Source organism: Hirundo rustica, chromosome 11 (genome assembly GCF_015227805.2).
Source record: "Hirundo rustica isolate bHirRus1 chromosome 11, bHirRus1.pri.v3, whole genome shotgun sequence".
Taxonomy (NCBI): Eukaryota; Metazoa; Chordata; class Aves; order Passeriformes; family Hirundinidae; genus Hirundo; species Hirundo rustica.
In genome coordinates, this window is record NC_053460.1 from 7,686,889 (window position 1) to 7,701,208 (window position 14,320).

Sequence of the window (14,320 nt, forward strand, 5' to 3'; positions counted from 1 at the left end):
CCATGGGCACTCACAACACACTGCTGGCAAGGTACCTTCTGTAAGAGCCCCATGGGCAGGCAGCGAAAGAAGACAAGGGTCTGGTTGCCTCAGTTCTTAGTTTTGGTTTACATCCAACAGGAAATCTTTAGACTTTGCCTAAATCTACCCAGACTGTTTTCAAGCAAGGCATGAATGCAGTAATTCAGCCATCTGACATTACCACCAAAGAAATTGTTAAATATGAACTAGTGTGTCCACAATTTCAGTAACTCAGACAGGGTTACTGTCTGAAAAATCTCCCACCACTAATCAATCCAAAATGATCAGCCACAGCAGAGAAGGGGAACACGTAGAGAGCTTTCAGTTACAGCACTCCTAGCTTGGCTGCACTGGCTAAGAGAAGCACATTTCACAACTTCAGTTATGTCAACTTCCCAGTGGGTGTTCAGTGGCAGCAGAAAAGGCCTCGGTCCAGGACAGAGCCCACTCTCGGCATCAGGACTCTAGGAAGTGAGTAAGCCACACCATTCCTTTCCATGTGTTCATCTGTTCAAATCTCAGCCATGCTGGAAGCATGTGGGAAGAACTGAAATTTTTCTGCTGAAACCTTTGCTGAAGCCCCCGAGACCTATCAAACAAGTTGGTCACTAATCATTCCTACACACAATCAAACAGCATCCAAGGAAGATGACAGCTCACATCAGCTGCACATGGTCAGCCAAGAACTGATAGTCTTAGCACCAGGGTTCAAGTGACCCAAGTATGAATTTGCTCTGTAAACAAGTGCTTAAGCAGCTCTCTGAGCTCATATTCCAGAAAGCAAACAGAGCCATCTCCCTCCCCTCCCTAACAGGGGCATGAAAAACACTGCTCCTTTCCAATTTACCCAATTAGGTGGGTAAAACTGGGACTCTTGAAAGATCTGTGTTCAGTCCTCAGCTCTGCAAAAGATATACCAAATGATATTGTAGGAGGCAGCTAATTTGCTCCAAGGCTGCTTCCAGTGTGTAACACCAGCACGATAACCTTGCCCAGGATGCACCAAGTACTTCAATATTACTGCAGCACTCAGGCAAGTAACAGCTACTCCAACACTCAGCCTGGAAACGACCCCATCACTCCCCTCACCTTGTGCAGAAACTCCAGCTTCTCACCACTATTCACCAGCTTGTACGTGTAGACAAATCCCCCAGCAACTGAGCGTGGGTTCAGAATCAGGTCCTTGGCGACTCCCACCAGCACGTACCACTCATCACCGGTGTTGGAGAACCGGCACACGGCCACGCTGGGAACGACAGGACACACCAGGACATCAGTGTCATCACCACTAATGCTGCACACCTGACTGGCCTCCCTGCAGCACAACCTGCACCTGCCCAGCAGGGATTTGAGAGTCCAACTATTCAACACTGACATTTCCTTTTAAGAGGTCATTTTTCCTCCTTGTATAAATATTTAACACAGATTTGTTCATTCTTCCGTACTCTCCTTACATGTTCCAGCTGTCACATATGCCCAAAGCACTTTGTGTTTTCACAATGCCCAGAATTACTTTACACTTTCACGGGCTGGACACTGTCTAGCGATGTGCAAAACTCTACTAGAAGCTGTTTTTCAAAGGCTGTTCCCATTGGGACACACACAAATAGCTTTCCTCATCTTCCAGTGTTATTTCCTGCTCAGTAAATAGCTCAGGCAGGTTGGAAATGACAGGTCAGCCTTTTGGGTTAACATGACCTAAACTCTGCTTCACCTGCTGGGGCACTTGCTATTCTTCACGGTTATTGCTGCTTTGTGTTTGTTGGTTTTCCCCTCCAGTCCTCTAACACTTCCCTTTCCACTTAATCTAGCCTCAGTTTATCTAGATGAGAATGAAAAGTGAGAGATAACAGCACATTCTCTTGTTCCTAGCTCCCTTATCTGCCATTTACACCCCTGTGCTGCTCTTTAGGCACTGGGGTCCAGCAACCACATTTGGAGCACCACCAGCTCTTAATGCCACATGTGGACAAGGTCAGGAAGGAAAGGCAAGACAAATCACTTCTGGAATTTTCAAGCCAGTCTCTTGATAACAAGTTCCATCTGGATTTCAGCTCAGTAACAGATAAGCAGAAGGGAAAAAACACCTAAGACTCATCACAAGCAGGGACTCCTGCTGCGTCTGGCAATGCTTCTTACCTGAAAGCGGCTTCATTCTGCTCCAGCTGGACCAGATCTAATGTATTTCCCTGGATGGGGTTCATCACTCTGATAACAGAGGCCCACTGACCATTCCCTGCCTTGGGAGCACCAAAGATGGACTCAGGAAGATTCTCGTTCAGAAAGGCTGCAGCCATCTCTGCAGCCAGCTCCCTCTCATCCTCACCTGCAGCCTCCACCATTTCCTGTGGCATTAACAGACAGGAGAAGAGAACAGCTCAGTGATTTCCTTTCCCAGCATGCTGATGCTCTGCACAGAATACAACCTCCCTGTTTTGCCTAAGCCCAGGTATTCTGGGGCAAGGTACTGCCTGTGAAGACACAAAACCCACTAAGCCCCAAAGCTTCCACCCACCCTGAGTTTATTCCCCAGGGAGCCTCTACAGCTCAAAGCTGTGTCAGCTCTGCCCTGCCCAAGGGACAGTTGTCTGGGGAGCTGTTTCTCCAAATCAACAACCCTGGAGACAATCCTGAGAAGAAAATAAACAACTGAAATGTAAGCATCTTCACCCAACCACAGAAACCCCACAGAATGGTGTTACACAAGCAGGACTGTTCTCCACTACGGTGGTTCTTAAAAAATGCCCTAGCAACACACAAAGGAAGAACACCGGGAAGTGATGCATTCTGCTTAAATTTGTGTTTTGAGGCAGATCTCCACTCCTCTTCCAGCCCCAGCATTCACACAGGACAGAAAGCCTTGCAGGTAATGGCAGCTGAGAACTAACGAGCAGGGAGCACTTCCAGCTGCAGAAATCCCCTCTGGGGAACAGATGGATGTACCTGTTCCCCACCCCAATTACCTCAGCCATTTGCTGCTTCCTCTGTGCCTTGGTGGCCTCAGTGTAAGCATTGTGGTCTGTCTCAATGATGATCAGGTTGTTGCTCTCTGGGTGAATGACAAATTTTCGGGGTGTGTACTGCAACGGGAAGGCAACCTGGTTGAAGACTGCTCCCAGCTTCTCCAGTGCCAAAATCCTGGGGACAAAGATGTGACATGTGTTGAACACGGTCTAAAAACAGCTGTCCAAAAGAACAAAACTGGAACCAAACTTTTTCATTGTGAAACTGGCTGGTGCTAGAGAGGACCAGCACCTTTCTCAGGCCAGACAGTAACTAGCAAACAGCTCCAGAGAAGAGAATCAAACTAACATCCTAAAATGGGAGCCCACTGTGTGAGACAGGTGTGTGCTGTAGCACGAGGTCTTTGAGGGCTCTTGCTGTCCCAGGGTGTGTTTTGACTGGTGTTGAAGCAAGTCTATCCCAAGAGGAACAAAGAGCACATGAGAGAAGGAAAGTGCACGTTTGGGGAACGCATCATCTGAATCTAAATGTGACACTGACTTTGACATATAATCAAATGCTCCTCAGAGTCACTTCAGTTATAAAGAGTATGAAAAAGGCAATGCCAGCTCTTTCTTCCTGTGACTTGCCAGCTGAAATGCCAGTTTTTCAGGCATTTGCTGTCTAAAAACCACAAGTCTTTCCAGAAAGAATGGCTCCTTTAAAAGCAATGAATGCTGTAATATTTCAATGAGGACAGATATGAAAAAAGTGCCTGTTCAAGTGCATACAGCACAGCATCTGAATTTGTGGTCCATTATTTTCATTTATCTTTTTAGTATCTCAGCTGAACTTTAAAAGAGGCAACAAACACATCCCTATCAAGCCTCTGGTTTCTGAAGTCACGCGGTTCGCTTCCTGCAAAGCAGCCAATTCAGATCACAAACCACAAGATCCTGATACTTAACAAGTTCACACTTATTAAAAACTTCCCTCTCTCAGGATCAGAGAACTGAAGAATAACTTGAATTACACTTATTTTAAAAAGCTATTAGATACAAATCTGAGAAGCACACCCTATTTCTTTTTGACAGCATAACCCTCCTTGAATTGTCTGTTTTCTGAAACCCATGCAAGTGTTTCTATCAAATCATTATCCTTAATTAAAAAAACCTTTTTGAAGTCAAGTCACTTTACCTCTTTCCTTTTAAATGTCAGGTGGAATTCACCACTGCTTCACCCGCCTGCCATCCCAGCCTGGAAGCATTTGTGTTTCCCTTCTGGTGCTTACCTCAATGTGTTTGTGGAGATGGCCACAATGCCCTCAGGGCACTGCTCAGAAGCAAAACCGGATGCAAACTCCAGCGTCTCGTAAGACAGGGGAGTCAGGTGGAAGCGTGACTGATAGGAATAACTAAGCCAGGAACGGCTTGACATGGCCAGCACCTGGGAAAGACAGGCAGCACATTTATTAGGTCTGGGAATGGAGGCAAGCTCACTTTATGCAATAGGAATGGATGTACAGAGCCCAGCTTCCCCACTGCAACAACTGAACTCTCGTGGGTGTACCCCACCCAGCTCAGAGCACACCTGGGGAGACACTCCTTACTTTCAGCTTTCCCTGGAAATTGCATATGGCATGAAAAGAAACTTTAAAGAACTGTCAAGACAACAAATACCCCAAGTGAGGTGCACTAAAACCACTACCTGTAAAAGCCAAGATGAACAATACTGTCCTATCTCTTTTTTTTTTAATAGCTTTTTCTAACGGGAACAGGTCTTTTAAATAAGTATTTACTGCTTCATCACAATCCAAATGCTGTAGCACTCTCAGTGAAATTTACTGAAAATCAAATTACAAGAAACAAAGGAAGCAGACTGACTTCCAAACTTTTCAGCTTTATAATTATGCCTTTGGCTAAATGAGTTTCAGTGCAACCTTAGTTTCTGCCTAAGTGACAACAGCTGATCTCAACGCAGAAAAGCAGTCAGTTATCCTACAGGTATTCTCTGCTAGAGCTGCAGAGCTCCTCATCTCCAAGTTACAGCTGGCAGGAGCAAGTTGAAGAGATTCACCCAGTGCACCTTAACACTTCAGCAGAGCTCCAATTCCCAGATCCAGCCCCCTACGCTGATCAGCAGTATTTCTCAACTCTGAAGGTGTCATCCAAAAATGAGTCAAGCAGGGGGTGGCTGATTTCCCCAGTGCCACATCAGAAGGCCTGGAAATGGCACTTCTGATGAAACACATTCTTCCTTCTATGCCAAATCTTGCAAATATTTTCCTTGAACCATGTATGGCAGCTGTCCAGCCCTTGGCTGAGCTATTCCCAACATGCAAGGACACAACCATTCACTGCACCAAGAATTCAAGGGTAAGTTTTCTGCACAGAGCTCTCTCCATCTCTGTGAGCCAAAGCAGGCAAGATGTGTCTCTAATCTGCTCAAGGCTCTCCAAGCACACTGTAAACACAGCCTATGGGTCAGATGAATCCTAGTTCAGAGAAGGCAGGGCAGCACTGCACAGCAGTAAGGGGAATAAGAACAAGGCTGTTTGTGAAAGAACAAACTGCGAGCCAGGCACCTCCGTAATGAAGTCATACTACCTCCCACCCTTACCCACAGGGTCCTGCTGTGCTGCACAGATTCTTCCCCACCCTGCCCACCCATAAGAAAATCAGGGATGCAGCGCCTGGGGAGTGCATCTGCACCCCTGCAGGAGCACGCCTCCTTACCGCCTCTTGGCCTTGCATTCGGACACGGAAGAGTTTGACAGGCCGGGAGCCGAGGTATCTGGTCCTGGTGTCAGAAAGATCACCAGTGACAGGGTCCAGGACGGTTCGCAGCAGCACACCGTTCTTGACAGCAGCAAAACAAAAAGATTCAGGTTGGAGGTAAGAAGTAACTTACTATGTGCATAATTCAAAACAGGTGAGAGTGGTGGTTGCTGAAGAATTAGCTGTTTGTTTTCCTAGCTGTCAGTACAACTCTACCCTACAGCCACATTTTTAATAGCAAAGAAAGCACAGCTCCTGCACAGTCCTACAGGGCAGAAAGGACCCCCTTCAAAATAAAAAACAGACCAAGGTCTTTAGAATATCACATAAGCCATAAAAACCTGAGGGTAGATTCCAGATCCCCATCCCTCTTGGAACAAAGGTTTTACCCAAAAACTCAGGCTCCTTAAAAAGTTTGCATTCTGACATCAAACTTATGGCATGTGGAAGAACCTAAACTGTGCTGATTGTTTTTACTACATGTCCAATTGTCAAAACAACATTTTTTGGTCAAAGATCAGAGAGTCTGTACTGGATGTAACAAAAAGCTGTGTAATAGCAGAGTTATTAGAGCAGAGCCTCTACTTGTGGGCAGTTACTTGTTTGATACTCTGCCCTACAGGCAGTTTTTAAAGAGCTGCTCAACATTTCACCCAGAAATATTTCTTAAAATATGCTTTCCTTCTTGAATGGGAAAAGCACAGTCTGTCCTACACAAAATCTGGGATAATACACTGTCTTTTGACTAGTCTTTAGTCTAAAAATGTATGGGGAAATTCGCACCTCTACAAAGTCACACAGTGAATTCCCCAGTCACGGTTGTCAAACACATTGTAACAAAGAGGGAAGTCAGGCTTTGTGTTGCACTGCATGATGACGGAGCTATTTTAACAATCCACAAAAAGCAAAAGCTTCCTCAGGACACTCCTGTCAGAACCAGGCAGGACCCCTCACCTGCAGTCCAATGTTCAGGTACAGAAAGCCAATGGAGCCCCTTTCTCCCAGCTCGTCCTGCTTCTCTGTGCCACCCATCTCCACGATGCACAGCGACTCGGGCTGCGCGGGCAGCGCCTGCATGCTCAGGGGCTGCAAACAATCCTGGGGGAAACAGCAGAGAGGGATGACACCAGTCAGCAAGGCTTGGCATGGCAAGACAGGATTCAAGCTCCATCTAAGGAGCCTAAAGGTGCCCTTTTTAGATCTCCAGAAAGAAGTTTTCAGCACAGAAGAGTCACACCAGATGCTGGCTCTATGCATTTTGGCAAGCAGCAGCCTGGGCTTTAGAGAAGATAAACTGGATCCTTCCAAACTGTTCTAGCACCATTTGCTGCTATTTAGCATGGAAAACTCTGGTTACTACAACCAGCTTTGAACACATCTGTTGCAGGTAGACAAATGGTTAAGTATGGTTTGCTGCCAACATGCTTGCAGAATGAGACTGCTTTTAGTACAGGTACAAACAGGGAGATCAGAAGGGAAAACCCAACAAAAAACCCATCCAAAACAAAATAACAGAAGACAATTATTTTGTGACTCATCAGCTGAACCTCCAGAGGCAGTGATTCTCAATAAAACCTGGGTATCTGTTAAACAGAAGGATCAAGGGCTACATTTCCTCTCAATCAGCAGAGAGAAGCCATGCAAGCTGTCCATTCCTGCTCACCCACCTTAATATGGAAAGTTTGGATGGACACAGTCCACTTCTGCAGGATCCTTTTTAAACCAATGAAAGGGCATAACCAGTGCAGCTACTCACCGAAGGGTCAAGTGAAATAATTCTGACAGTGTTGTCCACCAGTCCAACAGCAAGGAACCGGGAACGCTGCTCCCCAGGGGGAACATTGGCCAGGCTCATGCAAACGACGTCGGCTGACATCTCCTTTCTCTCCGTGTACTCATTCAGCTGCCCTGACTGAGAAAGAAAACCACATGACTTACTAATTAGATACTTTGTTTTTAAACAATGCTTTGGATTTGTTATATAAACAGTATCACAATTTTTAAACAATTTATTTCAGCTATAACTGGAAGAACCAGAAGAGCAAGAGTACAAATACACAATTTTCAGCCTCTGTTATGAGCTTCAGAGACTTTAATTAGCCATTAAAATTATCTCAGACACAGTCTAGATACGCAGGGTTTTGATGTATCCATTCTAGAGGGATGCTCTACTACTGAATCCTTTCCTGAAGGTCAGGGATTGAAGAATCAATCCCTGACATATCCCATACCTCACGCTTCCAAACTCATTCACAACATCAACACACATACCGGGTCCATCTCAAAGTAAACCAGTTCTCCTCCAGTCAGTGCTATCACTACTTGTCTTTGGTTCACAGCACATTTTACAATGGTTTTCTTCCCTGGTGTCTTCCATTCATTTACTCTCTTATCTGCTCGGATGTGTCGGATCCCATCTGGATAAACCTGAAGTAAAAAAAAGGTCACATAATTCTGTATCTACCACCTCTTCACAACTCCCCTTCCACTGGTGGTTCTGACTCAGCAGAAGCCAAAGGCAAGAACTGCTCCTGGCAGCCAGTGATACATCAACTACGCACCAAGCTGAACTAGCAGGAAGTTACTTGCCAGCTAAGAGAACTGCATCTTTCAACCACAGCAAGAACTACTGAAGGAGATTAGGACCATTTTGAACTGGTCCAGTTTTCATTTAGCAAGATATAAAAAGGGAAAGGCTGAATCAGCAGCCTTCTCTGCCAATCCGTGTCTTTAGATATGTGTTGCACTACTGCAGAAATCACATCCGTACAGCAAGCTGAGAGTGGCAGACATAGTAGATGTGTCAGAAGCAGCTTTCCATTACCTGTACCAAAGCATCATCACCAAGAAGAGAGCAGGACAAGGTGGGAGTAGTACCCAGGAATCCAGAGTCAGTCACTTCTTCTACGGTCTCTCCAATAGACAGCACCAGTGTGGCATTTACGAAGGACACAATAATGTAGGCATCAAATTCATCTGATCAAGAGAGACAGGGAAAAAAAAGAGCGCTGATTTAATAAATGCAAGGCTTCCCAACACAATCAGCAGTTTGACAAATGTCTAGCAGTTATTCTTCAGCAGAATTCCTGTGATAATTACAGCTGCTGATAGTATTGCACAAGTTCGCTCTAGGACAAGCTGTCCAAAAGCCAGCCACTGCCGGACTCCAAACAATGCAAGACCGAGCCAGAGACCAAACCACGATGCAGATCCACAGTCAATTCACAATACTCTGCATTCTGGCAAGCAAGATCCTTGTCTATTTTTTTTTCAAAGAACGCTCAAGTTCTCAAAGCCTTTAAGACAGTTGCACCCCTCACCCAAGGAGCTGAATACAGATTTAACACCCAAAGTAAAACTAAATACTCTAGTCCAAATATCTGAACATAAGGAATCTGTCTGCAGAAACAACACCACAGATGTTGCACATAGGAGGTTGCAGGACCATGATCTCTATCTAGCAGCCACACAATAAAAGGCTGCAGAGAACAATTAGGGTGCATTGCAGCAGAATTCAGGGTTAAACCTGCTCTACCCTCCTCCAGAAGCTCAACTGGCTTCCATTCACACTGTGAGAGTCTCCTGGGAAAAGAAACAATTACATTTTTAAGATAGTTGCAATACTGTCATTTATCCCAATAGAACTAAAGGTCAGTGTTTACTCTATTATCTCCAGTACTAGCTTCTCCCAAAAGGGACAGCGTGGGAGACTCCTGTAGCTTAGACATGGAGGAGCTATGCTAATCAAAATAATCTTAAGAGCTAATTTGGAAATAGGGAAACTTTGTGGGAAATGAGGGTAGTAGGACCGAGTGAAGTGAAATGTCCCAGTTTATTGCTGTCTGCTTTCACTCTGCAGAAAGCAATAGTCTTAAGAGAGGAAGAGGACAATCTCATTAAAGCAGAATAACAAAAGCAACAGAAACAATGAAGTCTATTGGGAAATGGAGCCAGGAGCCTTGGAAGAGAAATAAGATTGCCTCAGAGAAGCAACTCCACTTCTGCTGCTGTTGTCATGCAACTGCTATTTCTTCAAAAGAAAATTCCTCATTTTAACCCAACTCAACCCAAAGCTCAGGCTTGGGCACCACAGCACATCTAGTGGAGGTGAGGGTGTAAGAGAGCTATCAGTTTCTACCCTTGGAAGGATATCCTCTGTAATTTTCAAACACAGGAGACATGGAGAAGTGGCTAATAACCTTAACAGAAAACAAAAATAGAGGAGTCTCACTGGGATGGAAACAGGATGCTACAAAACACGATGCAGCAGCTTAAAGAACCCGAGCTGGGTTAACCAAAACAAATACTTCAAGAACTAATAATCCTTTTCTTATCCACCCTGTTTATATGGAAGGATTGCCAAACCTGCTGTGTCACGTTTAGAACAAAAAGCTCTTACATACAGTTGAAAATATGCAAGTGAAGAATTAAAAAATCCCCATCATCCTTCTCTGCAACATCTGGTATACAGACCACAGCTCTGATCAAACTGAAGAGTTCTGTGTAACTAAAGCAATTTCAACAGAAGTTCGTGGCATGAACTCCATTACTACCCTACTAACTGGTCACAGCCTGTAACCTCCAACAGGTCCAAAACCCTACAAACAGGAACCAGTGCATTTGGGGGAACGAGAAAGCAAGAACTGAATCTGCACCGAGAACCCCATGGGTAATGCCAACTACTTGAACGCTTGGATAAACAGGAGAATTCCTCCAACATTAACAGCAGATGGTAAGAGTTCAGCAAGACACACTTATACACTGCTTATTTTCTACACTGAACAGCAACTTCTCCCACAAACTTGCACAAATTTTTCAACACTAGAAGTCTACAAGAATTCCTCGATCATGGAGTTTCTAGCAGTTCACAGGCTAAGCATTTGATTCATAAATATCCCATAGACAGGATGTTCTAAGAATTCCATTTCAAAGACCACTGGTGCTTTCCAAATTACTTCAGAGCTGCTGCTTTCCTCCCTGGGGTTTGTCAATTCTCATGATAAACCACTGTGTCCCAGCTGGAGGTTTAAGCATGTGATTTGGAATAGGACAAAGAACTTCCATCTGAAAACAAAACAGATTCCCTTCATCCTACTCTAAACAAAAACTCATTCCTACCTCTTAATACTTTTTTAGTTCTTTCTTTCTTTCTTTCCATTGGCTTACATTTGTATTAGAGCATGCCTTTAAGTCTGTGTCAATAATGGTGACAAGTGCATTTTTGCTTGAAGTCTACTTTGCTTAATGACTCTCTGCTGGAGTTTTTGAAATAAAGGGTTTGATTTACCAGAATTAAGTCAGTGAATAAGATACATTCATCTAGGTTCAAACAATACAATTTTGGTTTAGAAAATATAGCAGCCTAGTTGAAATTAAGAGGACTAAATCTCTAGGGCACACTGAGAAGTGTTCTCAGTTAGAAAAATAAAAGATCTATAGATTTTAATATGAAAAGATATCTACTTGGCTCTGCACAATCCCAAGCAAAACATCAGGCTCCCCAGAGTTTTGAACAGATAGACATCATTTTGTATGCAGACACAAGACTTCAGAGATGCTTATTACCATTCTAATTGCTCCTTTCAGTGAGTAACAGAGACATTTCAATGACTCTGAAGAGCCACAGCTGGACTCGTTCTTCTACACATGGACCACAAGTTTTCTGCAACTTCATGCACACATCACAACCAGTTATGAAAACATCACATTTTAGTCCGTGAACTCTACACTATTGTGCTTTTTATTATTTGTCATGGATTCTGTTTGAGTTAGTCCATGAGAACTCCATTCTTATATGCCAGTCCAGTCCTGACAGTTTTCTCACGCTCTGCGACATCTGAATTTGCATGGATACAAATACAGTCACCACAAGCTCAGAAGAGGTGGGTAAGCAAACTGATGAGCAGTGTCAGAGCTCAGGATCACTCTCAGTTAACAGACTGAGGGGATGACAGCACATTTTCCTGGGTTTCCATTTACTACTGCGTGGCGACTCCGCAGTGCTGACTCACTGCACACTGCTCCTCCAGCAAGTGCCAGGCAGGGAATGCTCACTCTCAGCTCCCATCAGTCAACACAGCAGAGCACACACCTACACCCAGATATGCAACTGGAAGAGAGTGTTTGGTGCAAATCCTATCCACTTCTGTTCACAGGCAGATGAATCCCATAACCACAGGACATTCCCATGCCAGCAGTACCTACAAATGCTCTAAGCACACTTGATCTTTTTCTCTTGGAAGTCTGTATAAAGCAGCTGGGAGCCTAACCTTGGTCTACAAGAGAGCTGAAAATACCCCTAAAACACACATATCCAATTTTAGCAAGAACTGACTGTCCCACAGAGACACAGCTGATTGTTTTGCTTCCCAAGGACTGCAAGATAGAGCGGGATCTGCTTTCTACTTCTCAGCTACTGAACTTCAAAAGCAACAATCTTCAACTACACACCAGTTTCTAGAATTTGTTTACTGAAATGCTTAGCATAAATGTAGCCCCATGCTGCTGGGATTCTCTGAGGTTCACTTGAACTGTACAGTAGCCCCTAGCAGTAGGTACACACCTGTGGTGATCAGCACCTCCACCACCAGCCACCTGTGGAAGAAAAAAAAAGGCTTGGTATTGGTAGTGAGTATCACCACGTACCAGCCAAGGTTAGTACTTGCTCTGAAGACTGCAGACCTGGGTGTTTCTTACAGAGGCCTTGCAGCACACACGCACTGCAACATCAAGGCGGAGCTGGGCAACCCCACACTGCCAACTGAGCCCTCAAGGGCATTTTAAAGATTAGATACATGTTTGAAAAGGTTCTTCACTCTTTCTGATTAAAACCCTTTAAAATAATTTCTGAATTCCAGGAGTTGGAACTTGGGGATCAGAACTGTGAACTGTATTCAGTGAGTAGCACAGTTTAACAGCTACAGATTCCAGCCGTTCTGAAATAGAGATGATCATGCTGAAACCTGGAGAATTTGAAAAGTGGAAAGAAGAGGAGGCAATGAGACTGGTCCACTTCCTGCAGATCATCAATGGTCCTTCACCTCCTGAAAAGTCAAAATCTTCTTCTGGAACCCCAAGAGAAAAGATTTTAAAACTGTAAGGTGATGTCAGAAGCCTCCAGACCTCAGAGGGAGAAAACCGTACCAACTTCTCCCCCAGAATGCTGGAGAAAAGGTTTCTAACAAACTGGAATGTCTCTTTTCAGAAAACCATGGGGGTTTTTATATGAACTGTGGAAATATTTTCCTTTTAACCCTTCTATTTCTGGGGGACGTGAAGGCACTTTATCCTCAAAGTTCCTCCTTTGTTGCTTAGGCAGTACCTGAGTCTCAGGACATGAGCACAGGAATTCATGGCAGGGTAAATCCCACTGCAGGATTTGAAATTCCCACAGGGTTACTGGTTCCCTGGAAGACACACTACTCTGCTTAAATACAAGGTATCATGTCACCATGGCAGACTAAGGCCTGTTGCAACAATCTGGCTTTTCCAGATCCCCTGCATAAACCTAGAGAAGTCCTTGCGAGAGTTACACAACCCTCTGCTAGGGAAATAATTCCCGAGACTGCCAGTACCCAGAACAGATTCCCCACAAGCTTTAGAGGTGTTTCTGTGCAATTCTGCTCTCACCATCAAGAGAAAGGCAGGAGAAGGGACTATATTTTTCCTCTTGTATGTTAGTAAGGCTATTTGAGATCACGAAATTAAAAAAACCTACCAACCAACCAAACCCCCAATCCAGTATATTCTGCCAACCTGAAATCCTAATCTTCCCAGAATCACCAACCTTCTACACACTGCTGGCTCTTGAATAGAGTATATGTCCTAGTCCAGAATGGTTTTTGCACAGATATGCACAGAAGGAAGTAATAAAATACAGACACTGTTGCTGATTTATCATCTTTGTTCTGTAATTTGTATCCCACTCTCTCACAAAAAACTGATTACTGCAGTTGTCAACACACGCATGAAGAATAGTGAGTACACTCCAACAACAATAATAGCTGTTGCTTGCTGATGTTTGAGCACGAACTTATGGGCAAAAACTTATGGGACGTGGGAACGCATGAGAAGTTCAGCGGCTTCAGGCTGCAAATGTACAGCTGACACAGCACACTGGGAGATGGATGCAGCTGCAGGCAGCTGCTTCTTTGTCAAAAGGAAGTGTGACAATACGAGGGGACCAGAGAGTGGGTGACTTCTAAAGACAAGCAGGTGGCTGCTGACTCAAACCACAATTTCTGGGGATGGCACACAAGCATCACGCAGCACCGTTCTTATCTCCTTGGACGGAAAAACCAGAAAACAACAACAAACGAAATGCACACAAAAATGTTGTGACCTCCCTGTGCTTCAGAAAAATACTGCATACCTTCAACATGTCTCCTCACAGTCCATACAGCATTGGGGTTACCAGGCAGCTCTGAGACGGCCATTTCAGATACCTAAGAGTAAACAGGAAGAAGGTTCTTTTGCAAACAGATGTTTAGACTTACTAGAGTAAGCAATCAAACCACCAGCAGTTTTTTAAGCTTTCCCACAACTGGGCAGGAAAACTAACAATTCCCAATTCTGATGGT

The 14,320-nt window shown here is 44.4% G+C and overlaps 1 protein-coding gene across 1 annotated transcript in view; it reads right to left on the reverse strand.

Moving 5' to 3' along the window:
- The window catches only part of SF3B3 (splicing factor 3b subunit 3), a 29,010-nt gene that overhangs the window by 5,955 nt on the left and 8,735 nt on the right, over positions 1 to 14,320 (reverse strand). The window contains exons 11-20 of the mRNA XM_040075119.1: positions 14,113 to 14,185; positions 8,566 to 8,717; positions 8,013 to 8,168; positions 7,498 to 7,653; positions 6,696 to 6,839; positions 5,700 to 5,822; positions 4,256 to 4,410; positions 2,985 to 3,159; positions 2,161 to 2,366; positions 1,111 to 1,267 (exon numbers count right to left, since the gene is read on the reverse strand). Coding sequence (XP_039931053.1) covers positions 1,111 to 1,267; positions 2,161 to 2,366; positions 2,985 to 3,159; positions 4,256 to 4,410; positions 5,700 to 5,822; positions 6,696 to 6,839; positions 7,498 to 7,653; positions 8,013 to 8,168; positions 8,566 to 8,717; positions 14,113 to 14,185 — 1,497 coding nt within the window. The remainder of the gene's footprint in view (positions 1 to 1,110; positions 1,268 to 2,160; positions 2,367 to 2,984; positions 3,160 to 4,255; positions 4,411 to 5,699; positions 5,823 to 6,695; positions 6,840 to 7,497; positions 7,654 to 8,012; positions 8,169 to 8,565; positions 8,718 to 14,112; positions 14,186 to 14,320) is intronic.